Source organism: Mesoplodon densirostris, chromosome 6 (assembly GCF_025265405.1).
Source record: "Mesoplodon densirostris isolate mMesDen1 chromosome 6, mMesDen1 primary haplotype, whole genome shotgun sequence".
Classification (NCBI taxonomy): domain Eukaryota; kingdom Metazoa; phylum Chordata; class Mammalia; order Artiodactyla; family Ziphiidae; genus Mesoplodon; species Mesoplodon densirostris.
In genome coordinates this window covers 41037584-41061798 of record NC_082666.1, presented here as the reverse complement: position 1 = coordinate 41061798, position 24215 = coordinate 41037584, and the positions used below count along the sequence as shown (strand labels likewise).

The 24215-nt window shown below is 49.3% G+C and overlaps 1 protein-coding gene across 1 annotated transcript in view; it reads left to right on the top strand.

Annotated features, from left to right (window-relative positions):
• DAPK1 (death associated protein kinase 1) overlaps window positions 1-24215 on the top strand; it is a 214836-nt gene that overhangs the window by 162859 nt on the left and 27762 nt on the right. Inside the window, exons 18-19 of the mRNA XM_060100587.1 lie at window positions 2689-2787; window positions 10751-10828. Of these exons, the coding sequence (XP_059956570.1) occupies window positions 2689-2787; window positions 10751-10828 (177 nt within the window). The remainder of the gene's footprint in view (window positions 1-2688; window positions 2788-10750; window positions 10829-24215) is intronic.

Here is a 24215-nt window from a genome sequence, read left to right as displayed (position 1 = left end):
GGTGTCAGCTTGTTTTCCTGTTCATTTTTTCGCTGTTTATTTTAGGAAAGATGATGGGAGCTGTAGGGGAGCTTAAAAGATGCACAGAAAAGTAAGACAAAGGCATTATTTCTCCAGAAAGCACATCTGGCTTTACATGGTCTCACCCCGGTAACCGGTTGTCAGCATGGAGGTGGCACAGTGACGGCCCATGTCCCACAGGCAGACTGTCACTCCTTTCCCATGGTGTGTCCTGCCTTTTCCTTACCTGGACTCAATTCCCCCGGAGATAAAAATGGTCATTCAGATCCTACCCCTGTCAGCAATATGTGACAGGAACTTGTCACTATTTTTGACGCTCATTGCAGTGAAACAGACATGTCTTTGTCTGCATTCTTCTCATGTGAAAATCCAGAGAGTGGCTATTTACTCAGCCACATCGGGAAATACAGGAGAGGAGAGGAACTAGATGATGCAGAGTGCACGGCCCTTAACCCTTTGTTCCTTTCTGGATTGGCTCTTCTTATCAGCGAAAGTAGAAAAAGCATGTCAATACACACGTGTGTGTGCACGCACACACACACAGATGCGTGCACACATCCAGGAGCCTGCAGGAGAATTCCGTGCCTGCCAAGCATTGATGAATGCTCTTCTGTGACAACACTGTTCCAGGCGCGGGTGGGGAGCAGGGGTAGGGCATGGACAGCAGGGAATGGTTCTTGCCCTCAGGCTGCTTTTGGACAGACACACAGACATTTCAGTATAACAGCATCTCATATTGCAGTCACTGCTGTGATAGAGGTACAGGTGCTCCAGAAACATGGACCTCTGGACATTAAAGAAACTGGGAAAAGCTTTTCAGAGGTGATCATTTTAAACGAGTAGGACTTGGACAGATGAAGAAGAGGGGAAAGCCTATTTCAAGAAGAGGAGGGAGGCAGCTAGAAAGGGGCACTGAATCCAGATGGTGAAAGACCTTGAATGTAATGCTAAGGAGTTTGGGTTTTGTTCTGTCAATCATTGGGGGCCATCAAAAGTGTAAACTCTCCTAGTCCATTCTATTCATCACACGTCTCTTCATTGACCTTCTTCCCTTCTATAAAACTATGCATCCTGTAAGCAAGACTACCTTCCTTACACAGAAATCCAAACTCTTTGTCCAGGTCTTCCAAACCTCCTCCTTTCCTTCTCACTTTAACTCTAGGGTATTTGAAAGCTTCATATCTGCTTTCTAAATCACTCTAGAAGCTAACAGTAAGCAAAACATAAATATGCACATACATTGCAGCGTTATTTATAATCGCAAGAAATGGAACCACCTAAGTGTCCGTCCTCAGCAGGCTGGCTAAATGAGTTATGATATAGCCATATATTAAATGTTATTCAGGTATCTGAAAGCATGTAATAGATTTCCTTATAGACATGAAAAATTATTCACAACCTATTGTTAGGTGAAAAAAGCAAGGGACAGAATAGAAGGTGGAGTGTGATTAATGTCTTGGCTTTTCAGATTATTTCTCTCCATTTATGGATTCGTAGAGAAAAGCCTGGAAGGTTTGAGTAGGGCTAGTTCTGAGTAGGGGAACTTGGGGGAGGGGGAGGGAGACTTCATTTTTCTACCATATATCCTTCTGTGTTGTTTGGATATTCTACCTGAGCGTGTGTTAACTTTCTAACAGAAACCTGTATTTGCACATAAACAGCATAAAGCAGAGATACCCAGACTTGCTCAGTTCATAACTTCCATAGTGATCTTTTTCATGGCTCCCCCAGAGCAAAAGAAATACCTAAAGTTCTGTTTGTTAAGTCCTTCAATCCAAACAACCTAGTATGTATGTCCTAACAACTTAGTAGCTGTGGGAGTAAATGATCCACATAAATTGAAAGAAAACTATTTTTATTTCATTCTTATTTAACCCCAGTTGTATATTAATGACATGCGTATGCTTGTTGGGCACCTCATAACTCCTCAAACCTTGGACTCAGAGTGGACCCCACCACCCTATATCCTGTTCTACGTGGATTTTCTCAAGATATTTGCCTCTTATCACAGCAGCGACCAACCCCCTGCCGTGCATACATGACGTCATCGAAAGGAAGGCAGTACCAGCTACTTTGAGACTTTGAACTACCTGGAGCTAGTAGTTTCCCTGGTGTCTGAACCTGCTGGTTCCATCAAAAATTTAAAATGTTCCTCAGCGCCCCATGAATTCACTGTAGTGCCTCCAGATGCCTTGGGTTTGGGAACCCATAGGCATAAAAAATGGTGGGTATGGCCTTGGAATTTCACCTCATTAGAGTGTCTTCAGTGGCTGTGCTTCCATGCCTTTTTCCTTTGCTGTATCTAAATTTGAACTGTGGTGCAGATCTATCCGGAACTTTGGGGCCCTTGAGCCTTGACTCATGCCTCCTTTCTGCTGGCGCAGCAGGAGACTTAATTTAGTTATCTTATGATAAGCCTCCCACTCCTTCATCCTTTTAAGTTTTATTTTAAAGTTACTCTTTTAACTGAGAAATACTTGAAAATGTTTTGCTCGGCTTCCCTCCCCAAGGAGATGGCAAGTTTCTGGAGAAGGGAGACCTCGCCTCCTATTTCTTCTTGGAGGATCCCAGATCCCTACACAATGATGGCCCTGTGAGGTCACTCCATAAATGTCAACCTCAGCAGCAGCCGTGAGGACTCTCCTGGGTCTTTCTTGTCTCTTCCAGTATGGACGGACGCCTCTGCACCTTGCAGCCAACAACGGGATTCTGGATGTAGTCCGCTACCTCTGTCTGACAGGCGCCAACGTGGAGGCGCTGACTTCGGTGAGTAGCCCTCTGGCAGGAGAAAGCAATTGCAAACCCCTCAGGCCTCGAGGGCACAAGGGGAAAGGTATTGCTTGGCAACTGCACTCCAGAGCAGACAGGCTGCCGTTAAGCTTCAGCTCCTCCGCTGCAGTTACGTAAACATTTGCCCACACAAACCCGGGGTAAGATCCGATAATGCCTCATCCTCTTCTTCCACCAGGCCTGCACTGCCAGGAACACTTGCTGTTTCCCACTGGCCTTTTCGTTTCCTGTGTTACACAACAGGCCTTTGTGTTTTCTATTAGGTTGTGTGTTTATCTTTTCTAAACATGCCCCCTCCTTTCAGGGAGGGAGGAGGAAGTCCCCCCAGCGTGGGGGGAACAGGTGACAAGAGCAGTTCTCTCTTTTTTAAAAAGTCCAGCTTTGCTCTTAGGCCCACAACATTTTTTTTTTTTTTGCAGTATGCGGGCCTCTCACTGTTGTGGCCTCTCCCGTTGTGGAGCACAGGCTCCGGACGTGCAGGTTCAGCAGCCATGGCTCACGGGCCCAGCTGCTTCACGGCATGTGGGATCTTCCCGAACCAGGGCACGAACCCGTGTCCCCTGCATCGGCAGGCAGACTCTCAACCACTGCGCCACCAGGGAAGCCCACAACATATTTTAAAATGAGATTTCTTTAAATCTCATTTCTTTAAGTGTCTCACTCCCGACATTCCCCATTCCAGACCTGGTACCTTCCTGCAGAAGAAACCCTTTGATTCACATTTCAAGAAATACCAAAGAGGAAAAATATGTCCGCTAAGAGATAAGGTTGTTGTTTTACTGCTGCAGTGAAACGTTATCATTTGAGTTGTCTCTGGCCCAACAGTGGATTGAGTCTCCATTTGCTCATGTGGGAGATTCCTAAAACTCACTAGAACTTTGCTGACATAAAGTGTTTCTCTAAGTAGACCCATCGGAGTCTTGAAATATGGTGGCCAACCTTGGGAAAATCAGGGCTCTGAGGCTGGAGAGTCATACAGGTGTTGGCAAACTGTGGACCACAGGCCAAATTCAGCCTGCTGCCTGCTTCTTTTAATAAAGTTTTACTGGGACACAGCCACGCCCATTGTTTACACATTGTCTGTACCCACTTTCACTCTACAAGGGCAGACAGCAATTGCAACAGAGACACTATGGTCCTCAGAGCCCCAAATATCTGCTACCTGGCCCTTGACAGAAAATGGGTACTGGCTCTTGGCCTAGGACATTGCCTCCCTGGCTGCGCTAATGTGACAGGGATGTGATTCCCTCCCCACAAGCAGTGGGTCTGTTCTCTGCAGTGTTGAGCCCCGAGTTGGGCTCTTCTGCAGGCCCAGTGCTTACCAGTGCTCTACCTGGGATTGTCCCTTCTTAGGGCACCTCCTCGCCCATCACAAACCCACCTACCGCCGTGCAATGACCCGACGAGCCATTATCAAACCCTGACCATCCATGCCTTGGCACTCGGTCCAGCTACTCCACGATAGAGCATTGATGTACATTTTGATGGGGAGAAGTATTTTTTTGTTACAGATGTGGCCTCATAAAAAGTAAATTGTCGGGCTTCCGTGGTGGTGCAATGGTTGAGAGTCCGCCTGCCGATGCAGGGGACACGGGTTCGTGCCCCGGTCCGGGAAGATCCCACATGCCGTGGAGCGGCTGGGCCCGTGAGCCATGGCTGCTGAGCCTGCGCGTCCGGAGCCTGTGCTACGCAACGGGAAAGGCCACAACAGTGAGAGGCCCGCGTACCGCAAAAAAGAAAAAAAAAAAAAAAAAGTAAACTGTCGAGGACGGCTGTGAAGATGCCAGCAGCTGCTCCTGCCCACCCGGCAGTGTGGGCCGGGACCTCTCAAATGTGTGACCTTCGGCCTCTGCTGGGTCCTTAGGCTGCCCCCTGACCACTGTGAGCCCGCGGTCATCTCCCCTTGCCTTTGGCCTCCCCCCAAGAGGCCCTCAGGGGTAACTCTGCTCCCCACCCTTCCCAGCTCACTGCAGGCGCTCCTCCCTGGTCCCTACGAGTCCACCACGGGGCCTCAGTCATTTATTCATTCAGCAGATACTGAGCATACACTGTGCACCAGGCACAGAACAGCGAACACAGAGGGGCCAAGTCAGGCAAGCGGCCCCTCCCTCTGGAAACTTCTAGTCTAATGGGAGAGAGTCAGGGGCTTCCCTGGTGGCACAGTGGTTGAGAGTCCGCCTGCCGATGCAGGGGACGCGGGTTTGTGCCCCGGTCCGGGAAGATCCCACATGCTGCGGGGCAGCTGGGCCCGTGAGCCATGGCCGCTGAGCCTGCACGTCCAGAGCCTGTGCTCCGCAACGGGAGAGGCCACAGCAGTGAGAGGCCTGTGTACCACAAAAAAAAAAAGTAATAATAAAATAAAATAATGGGAGAGAGTCAGACCCAAGGGTCACAGCAGTAAGTATACAGCTACTAGATGGGACCCGTGAGAATTAAGAGCCAGAGTCCCCAGGGACGTTTCCAGGGGGGTCAGGAGCACTCCACAGAGAGAGTGGAGAGAGAAGGAAGGGCCCAGGCCGGCGGAGCTGGAAGGACAGTGAGCTGGAGCGCAGCCCGGACTGGCCCGGCCAAGGTGGGGCTTGGTGGGGCTGGATGTGCATGGCCCCCCAGTGGGCATGGTGGAGACAGGGGTCTCCTAGGGCGGGGAAGCCACGTGGGCTCCACACAGGGTGCGGGTCATCACAGAGGCGCCGTGTTGCGGGCTGAGGCCGGCTCCGTGGAAGGACAGCTTGCTGCCTGTGTCGTACTAGACTTTCTAGTAGCCGCATCTGACGAGGAAAAAGAAACAGAGGAAATTAATTTCACTAATACATTTTAATATGTTAAAAGGAACATATAAAGTAATGTATTTTGCCCAATAACGTGCAAAATATTATCATTTTGACTTGTAATCAGTATTTATAAATTATTGAGATACTTCTAGTTCTATGATTGAAGTCTTGGAAATCTGGGTACGTTTTATACCCACAGCACATCTTAGCTCGGCCACATTTCCAGCCCCACAGAGCCGCGTGTGGGCTGGGCTGCCGCCTTATTGGACGGCACAGCCCCGCCCTCTTCGTGGGCCAGCTTTTCCCCTCTGCCTGCCTGCAGGGTTCTTCCCATCGGGCACCACCTCCCTGGACCCTACAGCACCTCCAGCTGTTACCCTCCCTCTCCCTGTCTGTCCTCAGCCAGGATAACTGAGAAGAGTCTTCTGAAGGTCTGGTCCTCTTTTTCCTTCCCTCCAACCCCTCCTCCGCCCGCCACAGTGTGTCCTCAACTCCCGGAATTCCCTCGACTCTGCAGAAGCCCCAGTCACCTCGCCTTCAAAATTTTTTTATTGTAAAATAAAACAGATTTTTTTTTGAGGAAAGGACATGAGCAAAAGTAAAACTTGGTGGATTTGACAAACACCTTTGTAACCCCACTAAGGTCAAGAGGTAGAATTTTCGAGGCCACCCCAGAAACCCCCGGTGGCCTGTCCCAGCTGCAGCTCAACCCTGCCCCTGCCCCCAGTGGAAGCCCCACTCTGACTTTTGTTGTACTATAATCACTTCCTTCCTTACCTTTCTTTGTTGTCTTTCTCACCTAAGCGCCAGCAGTTATGTCTAGTTATCTCTCCAGGACATGGCACTTCCTTGACAGTCTCTCCAGCCTTGGATAAGAAAATCCTACTTGCCCCTGCTTCCCCTCCCGTCTCTGCTGCCCTCCTCCAGCTCCAAGTCTTCTTGCTGCTGTTCCACCCAACCTGGCCAGCTGCCCTCCCGCTCTCTGCCCCCTGTTCCTCTCACCAGCCCCAGGGCTGCAGCTGCACCTGAGAACTCAGGTCCACATCCGGGTCTCCAGCCCCACTTGTCCCCTGAGCACTGCGCTGGGACCCAGCCTGGTGGACACCACCTCTGGAAGGCCCCCCGCCTCCACGCTGCATCCTCGCCCTCCGGGTCTGCTCTCCTCCCTCAGTGTCTGCCCTTTGCAAAAGCCTTCTGCGTACATCCAATCGTCTGGTCCAGGAAATGTGGATGCTCTCTTCCCTGGCATCACGCTGGTGGCCACATCCTGGATTCTTCTCGAACTCACAGCTCTTCGTCCTCTGCCTCCACTTGGTTAAAATCTCACTGTGTATTTCCCCCAGGACCAGCTCTGCCTCGGAACTGGTCCCTCATCTGTAGCCTCATGGCCTTCCTGACAGTTCCGACCCAGCACCACATTTATCATTCTGGAAAAGCCGGTCTGCAGTGGGCTCCAGTTGCAAATCATCCCGGGGCTCCGTTGCCTTCAGGATGTGCCCTCCATGGCCTGGTCCCTGCCCACTGCCCACCTCACTCTTCACCTTGCACCCCCTTGGCTATACCAAACTGAGTGGGACTATTTGCAGGTCCTGGGACCTCGCTCATTCCCACCTCATCCAGTTGGCACATGCTGTTCCTTCCCTCTGGAACCTTCTCTGTTTCCAGCCCCACCCCTTGTACATAGTGCCCCCACGTACACACACATAACCCTGCCATGAGGCAATAAGACATGCTTCTACCTTCACAGGGAGAGCCTTTCAGTGCCTAGTAGGCACCCAGGCACATAGTAGTGTGTGATGTTGGTGTCAGGAAGATTCCAGAATACTAACTCCTTGTCATCTTCCAGTATTCAAGTAGAGCCCCAGGACACCTCCTCTTTCCCAGTCCCCTTCAGTGGGTGTGATTTGCCCCCTTTCTTGCTCTGTTGGAATTGACCACTGATTCTCCCATGAGGCTGTGAGCCTTTGGCCATGATCATGTGTAACTTGTCCTGGTCTCCTAACTGGTGTCCCTGCTCCCATCCTGCCCTGTCCAGTCTCTTCCTCACACAGCAGCCTGCCTGACCCTGTGCAGACATACGTCAGATCATGTCCCTCATCTGTTCAGACTGACCTTCAGAGTAAAAGTCCTTGTGATGGGGATGTCCCTAAAGACCCACATTGCCTCCCTGTCCCCACCTCTTCCTCCTCCTCCTCCCCTTGCTCCACCTGCACCAGTCACACAAGCTTCCTTGATATTCTTCGAACATGAGAGTCATCCTGCTGCCTCAGGGCCTTTGCACTTGCTGTTCTTTGCAAGACTTCCTCAGGTATCCAAATGTCTTGCTCACTCACCTCCTTCAGGTTTTGACTCAAATATAACCTTCTCGGGCTTCCCTGGTGGCGCAGTGGTTGAGAGTCCGCCTGCCGATGCAGGGGATGCGGGTTTGTGCCCCGGTCCGGGAGGATCCCACATGCCACAGAGCAGCTAGGGCCGTGAGCCATGGCCGCTGAGCCTGCGCATCCGGAGCCTGTGCTCCGCAATGGGAGAGGCCACAACAGTGGGAGGCCCGCGTACCAGGAAAAAAAAAAAAAAAAAAATATATATATATATATATATATATATATATATATATATATATATATATATCCTTCCCAGTGAGACCTCCCAGACCACTGTGTATGACAAGCAGGGCAGTGAGTGCTAGGATCTCTCGTGGGCCAGCTGCAGAGCTGGCACCTTGCTCAGGGGTACATGGTAGCACAGGGCCAGAATGAAGAGATCCAGCTCCTACCCTTTTCCCTCTTGGACAGAAAGTCAGGGAGTTTTGGGACACTCTCAGCTCTTTTTTTTTTTTTTTTGATGATTACTGCTCCTTGCTTTTTCTGTGCCTGGTACTTTGTTGGTTCTTTCCATTTGGTTTTCTCTAATCTGCTCAAGAACCTATGCAGTCAGGGTGTCATTTCTCATGCTGTAGATGAAGAAACCCAGGCTTCGGGAGGCCGAGTGACTGACCAGACAGCTGGGGAGGGGCAGAATCTGGACTTAAACCTGGGTCCTTCTCACTCCAAAGTTCAAACTCTTTCTACTACACTGGCAGACATTGCATTTGGAAGCCCAAACAGTGTCCTTTAGAGCAACATGTTTTGCAAACTGTGAAGTGCTGTGTAAACGTAAGGAATTGTTATTGATGGCTGTTTTCCTGACATTTGAGAGACTTAACAGTGGAGAGTAACTTTGCCAGTGAACATCCTCTGTCTGTGTGCTATGCAGATCTGAGGTCTTCAAGAGAAATTCATGGCCAGTCACACCAGAGGACAGAAACTTTAAGTCGAAGCTCGGATTTCTTCCAACTAAGGCAACAGTCCCCAAACTTTGCTGCACAATAGAATCACCTGGGAGGGCTTTCGAACCCTAATGTCCAGATCGCACCCCAGAGAGGTAGAAGCAGAGCATACGGGTGGGAGCCCGGCAGCAGGAGTTCTTAAAGACCCTGGTGATTCCAATGTGCTGTGAGATTTGGGAACTAAGGCCTGTTCTTATCATGTCAGGAAGGATCTAGACAGTGTGGCATGCATCCCTGGTTTGGATGTGGTGTCTGACAAATTACCTAATTCACCCCAAAGCAAACTAGAAGCTTTCGTCTGCCCATTGGAGCCATTTCAGGACTTGAGGAGGGGCAGAGAGAGGCGGGTGGCATGACTATAAAGCACGCCTCCTCCGGAGTGCCCACCTGAGCTTTGACCACAGCCTATGGCTGTGGTTCTCAGCTGGGTAGTTTCACCCCCCAGGGGACGTTTGGCAATGTCCAGAAACATGGGGGTGTCACAACTGGTGAAAGGGGGATGCTACTGGTGTCTAGTGATGGAGGCCAAGGTGATGCAAGCCATCCCACAGCGCACGGGACAGCCTTCCACAGCAGAGAATCAGCCTGGCCAAAATGTCAGTAGTGCTGAGGCTGAGAAAAGCTGATCTGACGGCAGGGATTGTGACCTGGGTTGAGAGATTGGCAGGTGTGCTCTCAGTCAGATCCGGGCATTCCCCCAGCCTCCCCAGGGAATAGAACTTTAACTGTCACTGGTGAACACTGAGAGATGGGCCAAAGGCCCCTTAGTCTTCTTATTTAAAAAAATATTGCTTTTATTTCTTTTGAAGTTGCCTCTCATCGTTTCTTTTTTTTTTTTTTTTTGTGGTACGCGGGCCTCTCACTGTTGTGGCCTCTCCCATTGCGGAGCACAGGCTCCAGACGCGCAGGCTCAGCGGCCATGGCTCACGGGCCCAGCCGCTCTGCGGCATGTGGGATCTTCCTGGACCGGGGCACGAACCCGTGTCCCCTGCATCGGCAGGCAGACTCTCAACCACTGCGCCACCAGGGAAGCCCTCATCTTTTCTCCTTTTAAATTTGTAATAATTCCTAAAACTGCAGCAGAAAGATCCTTCAGCCTCCGTTCCCTCCTTGGTAGTGCGTGAACAGCCGGCGTTACTGCCACCCTGGAGTGGCTCTGAGGTTACTTCACACGACGCACTGAGATTATTAGGAGTTGCTCAATAAATGTTAGCCATCATCGTGCATGTTCACGGCCTGGAAACAGAAAGGAATTCGTTCAGTGTGAAACTGCAGCCCTGTGAAAATTCTCTAATTAAAAAGCAAACACCAAAGTGCTGTGGACCCTTATTTCCTCCTTTTATGTTCACTGAAAATCTTCAGATAAAAATTGTAAAACTCAGCCTTTTCTTTGAAACGCACAGTAATTACCAGTAACTAGCTTGATATGATATGCAGATTGTCCATGGAAGGATTTTAAGATGTTAGCTTCCACTAACTAGAATTTGCCAGCAAATGGCAGTCTTTATCGTTGGCCTAACTGAAGAGAGGAGGTTCAGGACGCAGGGTAATCTGCCCGCTAACAAGGTGCCTGGTTTGATTAAAGCCTGTGGGCCTGAGACTTCTCGCCATTGGACCTCAAAGCACCGATGCATGTTGTTTTCTACTTCTTATCTTCCTTTTTTGGACAATCAAGTGAAATAAGGATCCCACAGAAAGGGAAATAATCCAGGACATGGTCTTTTGTCCACCTTATTTGCTTCCGATGCCTGTTACACTGTTTCTGCCTCAGATGGCAGTACTGGTGTATGGAACACACAGCTCTCTGGCGTGAAGGAAAATACTAATCGTTTTTCTCCAACAGGATGGAAAGACAGCAGAAGATCTTGCTAAATCGGAACAGCATGAACAGGTAGCAGGTCTCCTCACAAGACTCCGAAAGGTGAGAAATTGTGGTCTGTAGTGCTCTGTTTTTATGTGAAAGATTCTGTTTTTTCCCTTGTAAACTACAAGGATGAACAAAAGAGGCTTTGGACACACAAGTGGTACCAAAAGGCACTGGTCCTGTGCTGTGGTTTGCATATCGATTTGCATGAACACATTGGCTACCTCTCTGATTTCTTCTTCTGTATTGAGACGTGGAAATCATTGGCCTCTTTGCAGTCGCTATGCCTGGTTTCCCTACTCCTACCTGCTTTGTAATACCTGCCCCCTCCCCAGTGTGAAGTAGAAGGGAAATGAGAAAGCTGACTCTGCTTCTTTCTTTCTTAATGTTTCGAGCTCCAAGATATCACTTGTGCTCCAGTTTATCAAACATTGTTGCTCTAAGGTTTGAGGAAACATGACAAAAATTAGTAAATGCAGGTGTACCTTTCCAGCCCACATCATAGCAGTATGTACTGAGAGACTTCAAAATAGTCACACCCTTTAAGCTAGGGGTTCCATGTCTGTGACTCTATCCTGAAGAAATGGAAGAAACGCAGAGAAAAAAAGTTCTATGCACAAAGATGTCCATTGCAGTATTATTTATAATACAGTAATAAAAATTGGAAACATTGAAGTCTAGTAAATTGACAGACAGATATAAAAGAGAGTAGTTTGGGGCCGTTAAAATGTTTTTGAAGAGGTTTTAGTAACAGGAGTTTATTGCTTAGGATATTCCTGGGCTTCAAAGCAGAAGATAAATTATGTGCACATTGTAATCTCAGCTATGTCTTTTTAAAATGCATGGAAAGAAAAGGGTAACAGTGGTGACTTTGGATTTTGCTTTTTTAATTAACACTCTTCTTTAAACATTACTGTATTTTTTTCAAATTTCCTATAATAATCATGTAATAATTTTTCAAAAAACAAACTTTATAGAAATAAAAAAACATTACTCAGTTAAGTGCTCATTGAAAGGTATTGTCCACAATAAGCTTGGGGTATCCTACAAAGATCCTGCCATATAACTGGAAAAGTGCCCGGGGGAGGGATTATAATGTCTTATAATCACAGTAACTTTCACAGCTACTGAAAGTTTGAATTTTCATAGTGGTCCCCTGGTCTCCTGGTCCTGGTTGATGGGGGAGTGAGAAGGGACACATACATAGGTTGGAATGATTTCTTCCCCAGTGCTCGGAGTTGACCTGGGGAAGATAATTCATTTTCACACCTTTGTGCTTTGGATCCTGTGAACTGATAAACACTGAGATCCCCCAGGCCACTGCAGGGGTTCAGTCTCCCCTTTGATCTAGAGGTTCTAGAAAGAGATCCCTCCTATTCACACATTCTTACAGGAAAGACTTAAATTAACTCTGGGCTTCGAATTCTCCTACTCTGTACCACCACAGACTGTCTTATTGTGAGGGAGAATTTGAACTAGAAAAACAAGGGAAAACTTTTTGTTTACAGGCAAAACAAGGGGGGTGGGGCCTCCCTGGCGGCGCAGTGGTTGAGAGTCCGCCTGCCGATACAGGGGACGCAGGTTCGTGCCCCGGTCTGGGAGGATCCCACATGCCGCGGAGCGGCTGGGCCCGTGAGCCATGGCCGCTGAGCCTGCGCGTCTGGAGCCTGTGCTCCGCAACGGGAGAGGCCACAACAGTGAGAGGCCCGTGTAACGCAAAAAAAATAAATAAATTAAATAAAATAAAATAAAAAAAACAAGGGGGGTGCAGGGGAGCCTATGAGTCTGTCAGCAAATCAATAATGAACTTTCACATAAAATCTCCTAATCTTAAAATTCACTTTATTTGAAGCTATATTCAGCCAAATGAAACACAACTTCAGGCCACCGGTTTGCAACCTCTGACTTTTTTTTTTTTTTTTTTTCTTTTTGCGGTATGTGGGCCTCTCACTGTTGTGGCCTCTCCCATTGCGGAGCACAGGCTCCGGATGTACAGGCCCAGCGGCCATGGCTCACGGGCCCAGCCGCTCCGCGGCATATGGGATCCTCCCAGACCGGGGCACGAACCCGTATCCCCTGCATCGGCAGGCGGACTCTTAACCACTGCGCCACCAGGGAGGCCCACAACCTCTGACTTTTGATGGATTTTATAGTAGGGAGCCCCACATTTGAGTGTGTGTGGAGCCTTACGTTCATAGACAAATTGTCACAATATAAGAACTGTTTTAAGTTGATTTCCCATTATATTATTCATCCATAGTGGAAAGAAACTGAAACAAAATCTGGCCTTTCCACAGGCTGGATGAGCACACATTTTTACAGTTAATTATTTAGCCTCTAGTATGGTCCACTGGTAGAAAAAAACACTTTATTAGGCTTAACACCTTAGCAGGTATATATAAACATGCTGAGTCAGGTATTCTCAGGTTTCCCAAATTCCACAGACTGGGATTTTAACCCACCTGCCACTCCCGGTGCCATCGTCCTGATCTAAGCCCCAGCATTGTCCTTGAGGGTGTTTTGTGGGCTCAGCTGGCACACGGGGAGCCCCCTCACAAGTGTAGCACTCTGGACAATCCCATCGCCACATACTTTCTTGGAGTGCTGTTCACCATCTCAGAAACTCTTGTTATACAGCAGTGACCAAGGGGAAGGTGCAATCTATTCATTTTTAAGCAAAAATCAACTGCAAACCACGATCTCCCGTGGTCTGAGGGTCACCCTTGGCCGAGGGGCGAGGCTTTTCCTTGGACTGTGCTGTGTTTTACTGCCCATCTACCCCTTAGGAAGATCCTTCGTTGTATTTAAAAACAGATTGCTACGCTGGGTGCAAACCCAGATGTCTATTATGGCAGGTTGGAAACAAGGGATAAATGCCCAGAAAAAAGACAGGAAGGAGAGCACCCAACACGATAGCTGAGGTTGGGTGGATTGGATGGGTGTAATATGTTTCGACTACTTTTATAATTAGGAATATACATAGGAGGTGCAGCTCCACGCATCTCAGGGAACAGTGGCTGTTTCCAGACCAGAATTTTGAATTCCGGGTGGTGTGCGTTCTTGCTTGGTCCCAGTTTGGCTTTCCCTTTTTTTTCTCTTCCATTAATTTGCACTTTGGTTTTTTTGTGTGTCTAGATTTTTTTTAAGAGGAAATATTACAACGTTTAGTATTTTACCATTATCCTGTGGTTTTTGTAAAGAGACAAAGAAAATCATTTCAATGCCTGTGAATATAGTACATCATCCCTGTTAGAGCCCAAAATCTACCTAAAGGTTCCCCTCTCATCTTTGCTTTGAGAGACAAAATTTGGGGTAAAGGCTGAGAGCACAGACTCAGGAGTCCCCACTCTGCCACCTAGCTGGATGAACTAGCCAACTGTTTTAACAGCCCTGGGCCTCACTTTCCCTGTTTGTTAAATGGGCTGAATATAGCGCTACTCACGGGATGGTGATGAGGGTCGGATGGGTGATGTAAATGATGTCCTTAGAGCAATGCCTGCACACAGTAAGCACCATGTGTTTGCCACAGTCAGCATCCTTGCTTGCATCCTGTGGACCACTCTCTGAGTCCCGGGGAAACATGGAGGTTTCTGTGGAGGCTCCTCTTGTGACCCATCCCCCACCAGGAGCAGATGGTGGGGCGTCAGCAATGGCAAATGTGGCAGGGTACACTTGAGAGTCATTTTTAGTAACAGCCACCATTTACTCCTCGGTATGTGTGGCAGCACTGTAATTTTACATGCCTGAGATGGGGATGTTCCTGCAGGAAACCTGGACTCCACAAGGTTGAGCAACGTACTAATTAGTGCAGAGCAGAGATCCAGACCAAAACAGAAATATCTGCTTTCAGGGCTCGATCAGGGGCTCAGGGCTTCTTCGATGCTGATTCCTCGCCAGCCAGGGATGGTCCTTTCCCCCAGTGAGCTCACGTGCTTTGTGGCAGGCATGGGTCGCCTTCCGCTGGGTCACCCAGAGCCCCATTCCCTTCAGCAGAGTTTTCCCCAACTCTGTGTTCAGCGAGACGCGCGTTTTCGCTTGCCTTTGTCATTCCCTCAAACGGCTCTAGACCTCAGCTTTCTGAGTCGCCAGAAAGGGAGGAGTTGGCTGCCAAGCATTTCTAACCACCCTCTATCTTTTTTTTTTTTTTAATAAATCCCAAAATAAATAACTGCTTGGGATTTGGGGGCACCCAGCACTGGACCCTGATTCTTGAAAATGATCGCGATATCCCAGTGCCTCCCTGGAGAATGCATCACAGAGGACTTGTGGGCGGTTGCCTCAAGGAGCAGGCTCTACTTGCTCCTTGAGAAGCCAAGAGAAAGCCAAGAAAGTACATTTATGTGCAATCATAACCTGGATCATCTGCAGAAAGAGACTGTCCACAACCCGGTACAATGGATGAGGGGAACGGTACAATGGATGAGGGGAACGGGAAGAGGGTAATTTATACTTAGGGGCATCTTATCACCATTTCCTTTCAATGTCATTGTCTCCTCCGTATTTGCCAGTGTTTCTCACCAGAGTGTTAACAGCTGCAGCATTTTGGGTGGGTGGAACTTCCTGTCCTTGGAGGACATGAGGACCCCCAAGCGTCTAATGTCTAAGGTATTCCCTCCCCCATTCATTGTGGAAACCAAAAAAACTGCCTCTACACCTTTCCTAACACCCCTTAGGGTGTTGCCACCCTCAGTCCTACCCACCCCACGTGAATCCTAAGCACAGTCATGGGGAGAAGTCTGCATCTGGGACAGCAGGGAGGTTGGCCTTAAACTGCTTTGCTATGCCATTTGGTTTCTAAGGGCCAAATTAACAACAGAAATGTTCCCTGTGTTTTCACCTTTAATCAGTTGGCAAGTCTAGGAATGTTTGTTTGGTTTTTTTAGGAGTTTATTAATTAATTTATTTATTTTTGCTGTGTTGGGTCTTCGTTTCTGTGCGAGGGCTTTCTCTAGTTGCAGCGAGCGCGGGCTACTCTTCATCGTGGTGCACGGGCCTCTCACTATCGCGGCCTCACTTGTTGAGGAGCACAGGCTCCTCAACTACGTGCAGGCTCAGTAGTTGTGGCTCACGGGCTTAGTTGCTCCGCAGCGTGTGGGATCTTCCCAGACCAGGGCTCGAACTCGTGTCCCCTGCATTAGCAGGCAGATTCTCAACCACTGCGCCACCAGGGAAGCCCCTAGGAACGTATTTTTATTTTTTTTTTTTTTTTTTTTTTTTTTTTTTTTTTTTGCTGTACGCGGGCCTCTCACCGCTGCGGCCTCTCCCGTTGCGGAGCACAGGCTCCGGACACACAGGCTCCGCGGCCATGGCTCGCGGGCCCAGCCGCTCCGCGGCATGTGGGATCTCCCGGGATCGGGGCACGAACCCGTGTCCCCTGCATCGGCAGGCGGACTCTCAACCACTGCGCCACCAGGGAAGCCCGGAACGTATTTTTAAACATTTGTTAGGGGTAAGCCATGGAGCTTTCTCTTCTGGAAATAGAACCAAAGTCATCTTGTTCTTCTGCCTGATCCAGGTGTTGGTACGTCCCAGAGTTTCATCTGTTCACTCTTAACCCCCTCCCAGTGGGTAGTGTCATCTTTGCCTTTGACTTCAACTGTTGACACGTACTGAGGACTTTCCAACCCTCCCTCCATCCCTCATCTCCTTCTAGAAGCCCACACCTGCGTGTCCATAGATTTTTTTTTTTTTGGCTGTATTGGGTCTTCGTTGCTGCGTGTGGGCTTTCTCTAGTTGCGGTGAGTGGGGGCTACTCTTTGTTGCGGTGCACGGGCTTCTCATTGCTGTGGCTTCTCTTGTTGTGGAGCACGGGCTCTAGGCGTGCAGGCTTCAGTAGTTGTGGCTCGCAGGCCCTAGAGCACAGTCTTAGTACTTGTGGCACATGGGCTTAGTTGCTCTGCGGCATGTGGGATCTTCCTGGACCAGGGCTTGAACCCGTGTCCCCTGCATTGGCAGGTGGGTTCTTAACCACTGCGCCACCAGGGAAGCCCATGTCCATAGATCTTCTGATCTCCATCTGATGATTCACAAACCTGATGTGTTTAAAAGTCTATTCTTCATCTTCCTCTCTAGTCTGTTCTTCCCTAGTGAATGCATGACTCTTTCCAATCACGGAAATCAGAAATTTGGAAAAAAAAAGAAAAAAAAAGTCATCGTGTTGACCAGCTCGGGACAGCAGAGGGTGGGCCGGAGGAAAATGAGAGAAGATTTTGATCCTTTGAGCAGGGGGCTGACTTCGGGGAAGTGAGACCCTTGCAGCCAGCACATCTGGGCAGGTGTGGGGAGAGGGTGGCCGAGCTGGGGCTTGTGAGGTTAGGAAGAACGCAGTGCATCTGCCTCTCTGATCCAGTTCAACAGGAGATGATTTGGGGGTAGTGGAATGTTGGGGCCCCAGGTACTGTCTGGGAGAGCCCCCCATACACATCTCTCCCCAGCTGCGTGTCCAGTGCCATCACATTCAGGGCTTGAAATCAGCCATGGTGGTGGTATTTACACCACAGGAATCAGCAAACACTACAGATCTGGCCTATCCCACCCCCGCCCCAAGCCCCCTGCAATGAGCTGGTTTTCCAGCACACCATTGCTACGGGGTCTCTGGAGGCTCCCACAATTCCACCTTGCATTGTAGGCACCACCTTCTTATAAAGAGGAGCTGCACCCTCTACTGTCCCCGGTGCTCACCCCCACTACTAAACAAAGCCCCCTCCGGCCCTCCAAACCTGCCCAAGAACTGTGTTGTTACTTAGCCAAACCACTTCTTCTCCTAGAGAAAGGAGGAGTGCATGTTAGGACAGGCGGGGAGGGCTTGCACTTAGATTTTGCATTGGCATCCATTTTTACTATCACTGCAAGGTCCATTCTCATCTGATTTTAAAAGACTACTTTCAAGGGGGTTTGGGGAGTTGGCTTATTTTTATTTTGTATGATTGTCCTTCTAATCAGCTTTTCTGTAAACTGATATTAAAAGTAGTTGCTTTTCCTAAGCCTGAGACTAGACAGTGAAGAAACATGCCCAGGAATATTTTGAAAAATAGGACAAAGTTGGGAGTTTGCCCAGAATTTAAAATTCACCACAAGTAAACTGCATTTGCATAATTAAGAGTTGCCGCTCCCATCCTGCTGGGTCTAATTGCATCCTGCCACGTGTGGAAAGCCATGTCATTTCTCCATGCTCTTATCTGGCTTTCCCAGATTGGAGATGGTCCTCCCTGTCAATCTGCTGATGTTTAGTTACCTTTGCAGATGAGAAACTGAAAGCTAAATTGCCAGGGGGCAAAAGGTGCTGGAAGAAAGGAAACTAGAAACCCAAATTAACCAGGCCTTCAAAAAGCAATGCAGTTTCCAAATAATACTTGTTTAAAAGATAGTCACAGTATCTACTATAGGCCAAGAACTGTTCTAGGCACCAAAGAGACCACAGCAAACAAGAGGCAAGACCAACCGATAAGCAAATAAGAAAATGCCAGATAGGTCAGGGGGTGGCAAACAATGGCCATAGAGCCAAAACCAGCCCATCACCTGTTTTTGTAAATAAAGTTTTACTGGAGCACAGCTACACCCCTCCATTTACTCCTGTCTCTGGCTGGTTTCTAGACACATACGTGGCAGTCACAACAGAGACCACCTGGTCCTTTACAGAAAGGTTTGCTGCCCCCTGGTGTAAGTGTAGGGGTTTCAAATGGGGTGAAATGAGAGAAAGTAAGGGGATGGCAGGTGGTGGCTGCTTTCCACTTACTGGTGTGGGGATGCCTCTCTGATGGTGACATTTAAACCAACACCCAAAGCCAAGAAAGAGGAGCCAACCAGAGGAAGGGCTGGGAGAAGGCAGAGGGAATGAGTGAAAAGGTCCTGAGGCAGTAAAGAGTCGGGTGTGTTCTAGGAAACAGATCAAAAAGGAAGGGGTGATGGGGTTAGCAACAGAGTTTGAGTGTGGTCTTTGGGGCAGAAAATGATGCCCGAGGAGATCTGATCTGAAAGATAGGCCCAGTTTTACAGATCTTGGTGAGGTGATTGGGTACTGGTCTAAGTGTGTTAAGTAAGTAGGTTAGGAATTTCCCTCTTCTCAGACCGAGAGACCAGATAGAAGGTGGTCTTGGCGGCCAGGTGAGATAGGACAGCTGCTTGGACCAGAGTTGTCCAGGCTCAATTACTTTGTGAGCTTTGGGCAAGAATACAAATGGGAGCTCACTTTCCTGTGTAAATATTTAAAGTATATAGTTAAAGCTAACGGGGAAATATGTGCTCTAGCCTCCCACTTTCACAAACGCACCTTTGTGAGCACCTGGAAGCCCAGGTTCTGGTTTAGGGTTCTGATTCCTCGGGGTTCACTGCTGCTTCCCCCCAGCTTCCCACCTGCTTGCAAGAGGCCTCACCACGTCCCAGCCACATCCGCCAGCCTTTGGGGGCGAGGGGGACAGGACACAAGAATATTTCAACGCATGAACCAAGACTTGGGTAACAAAGAACCCTCCACTCCCCCGGGCAGTGTCCCTGCTCATGCTCCCCCGGCCCAGCCAGTGAGGACCTGACCAGCCCAGGCACAGGGAGGGTCTTAGAGCTTCTGTTAAATATAGACCACAGATGGACTTCAGTGCTCCCCCTCCAAAGAAATCGATATCCTACCACCTTCTAGAGCTAGCCAAGAGCACACTCCGTACTTTCCTTTGCCCCTCTCCGCATCAAAACCATAGTCTGCATTGGAGAGCACACACTCTTAGGCTGATGCAAGCTGCCTTCCTGGGGACCCCGATCTGGATGCGCCACCCGTCCCTGCTGCGACATCTAGTGGTGAAAAGTGGAAACTCATCACCCACCAGGAGGGGAGAGATTTCAGAAACGTCTGTCTCAGATCGCTATATCAAATTCAGTTGTGTTCAGATTCTCCAAAGTTCTTAGTGAGCACGAAGAGGGGTCATCCCCGAGGACGAGGTTAAATTTCCTTAGACAGGAAATCTCGAGTATATCTTGCTTTTCCTTGCCTTTCAAGATAATGGTGGATTCTGTCAGTCTTGATGGAGAGCAGTTTCCTGGCTCATCTTCCCAAGGGCAAGGTGAAGGGTGAATGAGTCCATCCCAGCCCAGGCCAGCAGGTCCTGGTGGAAGGGGAAAGGAAGGGCCAGGAGATGTGCAAAGGCCCTGGGCAGAGAGCAGGAAGGTGGGATGGCTTGCAACCCCTGTACCCCTTTCTTTGGCCTGCGAATTATTTTTCTCACCTGCCCGCCATTCACCTCCACTTGAAAAGTGAGAATGCATGTGTGTTGGTATGATCGTCTGGAATTGAGGACATTGTAAAAGCGGAGCTGTCAGTCCAGTGAAGCAGTATTTTCTTGGACAAAAGAAGATTTCTTGGGCTTCCCTGGTGGCGCAGTGGTTGGGAGTCCGCCTGCCGATGCAGGGGCACGGGTTCATGCCGCGGTCCGGGAGGATCCCACGTGCCGCGGAGGGGCTTGACCCGTGAGCCGTGGCCGCTGGGCCTGCGTGTCCGGAGCCTGTGCTCTGCGATGGAGGGGGCCACGGCAGTGAGAGGCCCGCGTACCGCAAAAAAAAAAAAAAAAAAAAAAAAAAAAAAAAAGATTTCTTGAGGACAGTTATTATTGGGGAAACAACATGTGAGCTAGTGATGGGTTCTGAGATGAGCACAGCCCCTCCAGATGAAGGCTCAATCTGCAATTTCATAAAAAAAAAAAATCTTGAAGCCTCCCTGGGGCTCCCCGAAGACGTGGAGCCTGTTAACACGGGCCAGCAATCCAATTCATTTGCTTAGGAAAAATGAGGTGCCGAAATGTGCCCTTTGTCCATGCAAATCCAGAGCAGGGGGGCCCCCTTCTCATTCTACTTGCCTTTATTGTAGCAATGACTTATAAATCTTACTTTAAATCGGGACCTTGCACTAACTGGAAAGTGTCTTCTGAGTGGGACAAACTGGAAACGGCCCTCCTTGGATAGTCACAGTGCTTGTAACTCAAGACATCCCCACTTTGAGATTCTGCTCTCCATCTGCAAATCCTTGTTTACCGCTCCCTGCTCCCCAGTCCCCTTCTGAGAAACCCACCACCTCCCTTTCACTGACAGCAGTGGTAGAAAAGAGACCTGGTGGTGAGTTCTGTCTTTGCCTTGGGCAAGTGCCTTGGCCCCTCTGAGCCTTGGTTTCCACATCTGAAAGGGAGAACAACCACATTAACCACAAAGGTTTCTTTGAGGTTTAATAAGGGATGTGAGTGAAAACACAGCATAAGCTGGAAGATACAAATGTGGAAGTTACTCCTGCAGACAGGAAATGCATCTGTCACAACTCCTCCCACTGTTCATGAAAGAATAATTCATGACCCTTCCGGGGGTACTGCCGTGGGCGTGTAGCAGAGGAAAGAGACTGGCTCAACCCCAACTTCAGCAAAGACAAGTGGGGATTTATAGCCAAGGAGCAAGGGTGGGGGGAGGTCAGTGAGTGGAAAATTGCTAAGAGGAAACCCAAAGGCTGGGAGGCTTCTTGCTGGATTGACTGCTTTGGATTCTCTTATGAGATGGTCAGCCGGTTGTGGCCACAAGAGGAGACGAGGGGAGGCTCAGGGCAAAACAGCTTTTTATATCATAGGTCCCAGAAAGACAGGGCTTAGAGCATTGTCACAGAGCTCGGACTCAAGCCAGGGGCAAGCTGCGAGCCCCCGTGGCAAGTGTCTTTACTAGGGATCAGGGTGGGTACATGAGGAAAGGCAGGGGAAGCGGGGGGCAGTGTCACTGGTGCGTTTGAATGTCACGGGGTCACCCTTGGGAGGGTAGGAAGGGGAACTTGTGGCTGAGCCCACCTTACACACCGGTGCACCTGGGCTGGCACTCACAGCCTGTTTGTGGGGACGTTGAGGCAGCGGGAAAACAGGAAGTTTTAAAGGTTATAGTATTCATCTGGATTCTTGCTGAAGGTGCGCCAGGGTGATCAGGTATCAAGGTTGGGCATGAAGAATTTGCTCAGATATCAGGGGTGGGGGATTTTCTGTAAACGTGACCCTGCAGGATTCTTGTTTAACCTGGACTAACAGGACCAAGGTCACAGCCCACTGTCACTGGCTTCTCTTCCCTCTTGCCTCCATTTCTGGGGCTGACCTGGGAAGCAGGCAAACAGATCGCCAGCCGCTGCCGGCCCGCCACTGCCCTGCGTGGAGTGGGGAGGAGTGAGCGGGGCTCTCAGCCTCAGGTGGCGCTGAGCAAAGTGGAGACATACCATCTCTCAGCTGCGTGGGGCAAGCCCACCTTGGTTCAGAGCTGCTGCTGGAAGCACGCAGGGTAGCACCTGTGTCCATCGGTTCCCTAGGTGCAAGTCTGCTCAGAGAGGAAGGGCCTGCGGGGACTCGTGCAGAAGGGACAGAAGTGCCCTCACCCCTTCACACAGGACAGACATGTTGGCCAAAGCTCACAGTGCCAGGATCAGGAAGGCACGAAACAGAAGAGAGCAGCGAGCGATTCACTACACAGTGCGTCCAGACCTAAGGACGGGATTGAGGCTGGAAGCAGGTTTTCTGCCTTTGCACTGTGTCAGGAGAAGCAGATACTGGCTTCACACGAAGGAGCTGTGCGTGTTAGGTGGCTGTGGGTCATGAAATAGGTGGAGAAGTTTTTAATTTACTCGGTGAGGTACTCCTAGCAGAAGGGGATGCTCACAGTTCAGACACTCAGCGTGAGGTGGGTGGAGGTGTAGCGGGGGCCTGACTTAGAGGGAAGATAAAGGGCTGGTTTCGGAGATTACATTAGAATGAGAGATGGTAGATTTCTTTCAGGGGGTCATGGGCTCATCAGCAGCAGTAGATGGCATGGGGGAGAATGCCAGCACCCCATTTCTTCATGCCTGCTCAGCAGCACCCAGTGAGTAACTGTCTCAGGATAGAACTTTTCAGCTTCTGTACTGACTTGGGTAATAATTCAGGGGAATTGCTGGCAAGATACCCCAGCTTTTTCCACCCAATGCAGTGCTTGAGGTTAGAAAAAGAAACCAGATCACTGTCCCAACCATGGTTTCCAACCCTAGCCAACCCAATACTTTATAATGTACATATTGTGATGCCCTTTACTCTCCCAAAATAAAATTCAAAGATAACAATGTACCTACACAGGTAATTTTCAAAGATCAATAGAGGGACTTCCCTGGTGGTCCAGTGGTTAAGACTCACGTGCTCCCGATGCACGGGGCCCAGGTTTGACCCCGGGTCGGGGAACTAGATCCCGCGTGCCACAACTAAGAGCCCGCGTGCCGCAACTAAAGATCCCACATGCCACAACTAAGACCTGGCACAGCCAAATAAATAAATATTTTAAAAATAAAATAAAGATCAATAGAGTGCCCTAACTATAATATAACAAAGACATCGAAGGAATATATGTAGTATAATAGAATGTGTATGTAAATGCGGAGCACAGGCAAAGAGGAGACATTGTGAAATTGGCAGATACTTGGACCCATCTGCAGAATCACTGAATGTAACACCTTCAGATGCCACGGATGTGGGAGGGATAGCAACTCAAATACAGCAGCAACAGGCTGACGTTTCAGAAGTGGGAATCACAGCTCATGAAAGATTAGGAAAAAAACCCATGTATATATAATTCCACCAGTGTATAAAATAGTTGCATTCTTGGGAAAGTCATTATGTATTAAACCAAGCCCTCCCAAAACCCTCTGGGTCATATGTAAAGTGCAATTAAGTCCTAAGCTCAGATGATCATAAACAAGGTTTTTCTCTTATATAAATGCTCAGCAGACACTCAGAAGTCAGGCAGACTCAAGAGAATTCTTACCGCTCAGGACATTGTATGTACACGTCAGGACCCCTAGCACCCACCTACCCACCGCCAGCAGTATCCCCCAATGCTGAGAACTAAAGCCGCTACCGTCCATTTCCAAAATGACAAGCTAGGGGACAGTGTTGCCCCTGCTGAGAAAGATGGGTCAGAGTTTACCAAGAGAAAATGGGGGTAGGAACTCAGGAGAGCCGTGTTTGTTACTGAGCACGCTCCCATCCTTGGTCGTTGGTGGAGAAAGTAACGGTGGCTCAGCTGCAAGAGGTCAGCAGTAAGTCAGCGCCTCCCAGGATTTGGGTCTGGAAGCAGTGGTCCGGCCAGGTCTGAGATCACGCTGAAAGGGAAAGGCAGACATTTGCCTCTGAAACGCTCTTGCATGGGTCACCCCCTGAGTACATCATTTACACAACACCTCTTTATTGGACATCCTACCTGTGCCAGGTGCTGGGGATACCGTCTCTCCCCTCAAGGTTTGGCCCTTGAGTCTAACAGAGAAGAGTGTCACATGATTACCCTACAGTCTAGTGGGGTGACGATGGAGAGCCACATGTGCGCTTGAGCCTGCCTATGAGGAAACCTCCTGGAGAGGCCACAGCAAGACAGGTCTCCTGGGATGCGTGGAAGTTAACAAGCTAAAGCAGAGGGGATCATCGTGGGT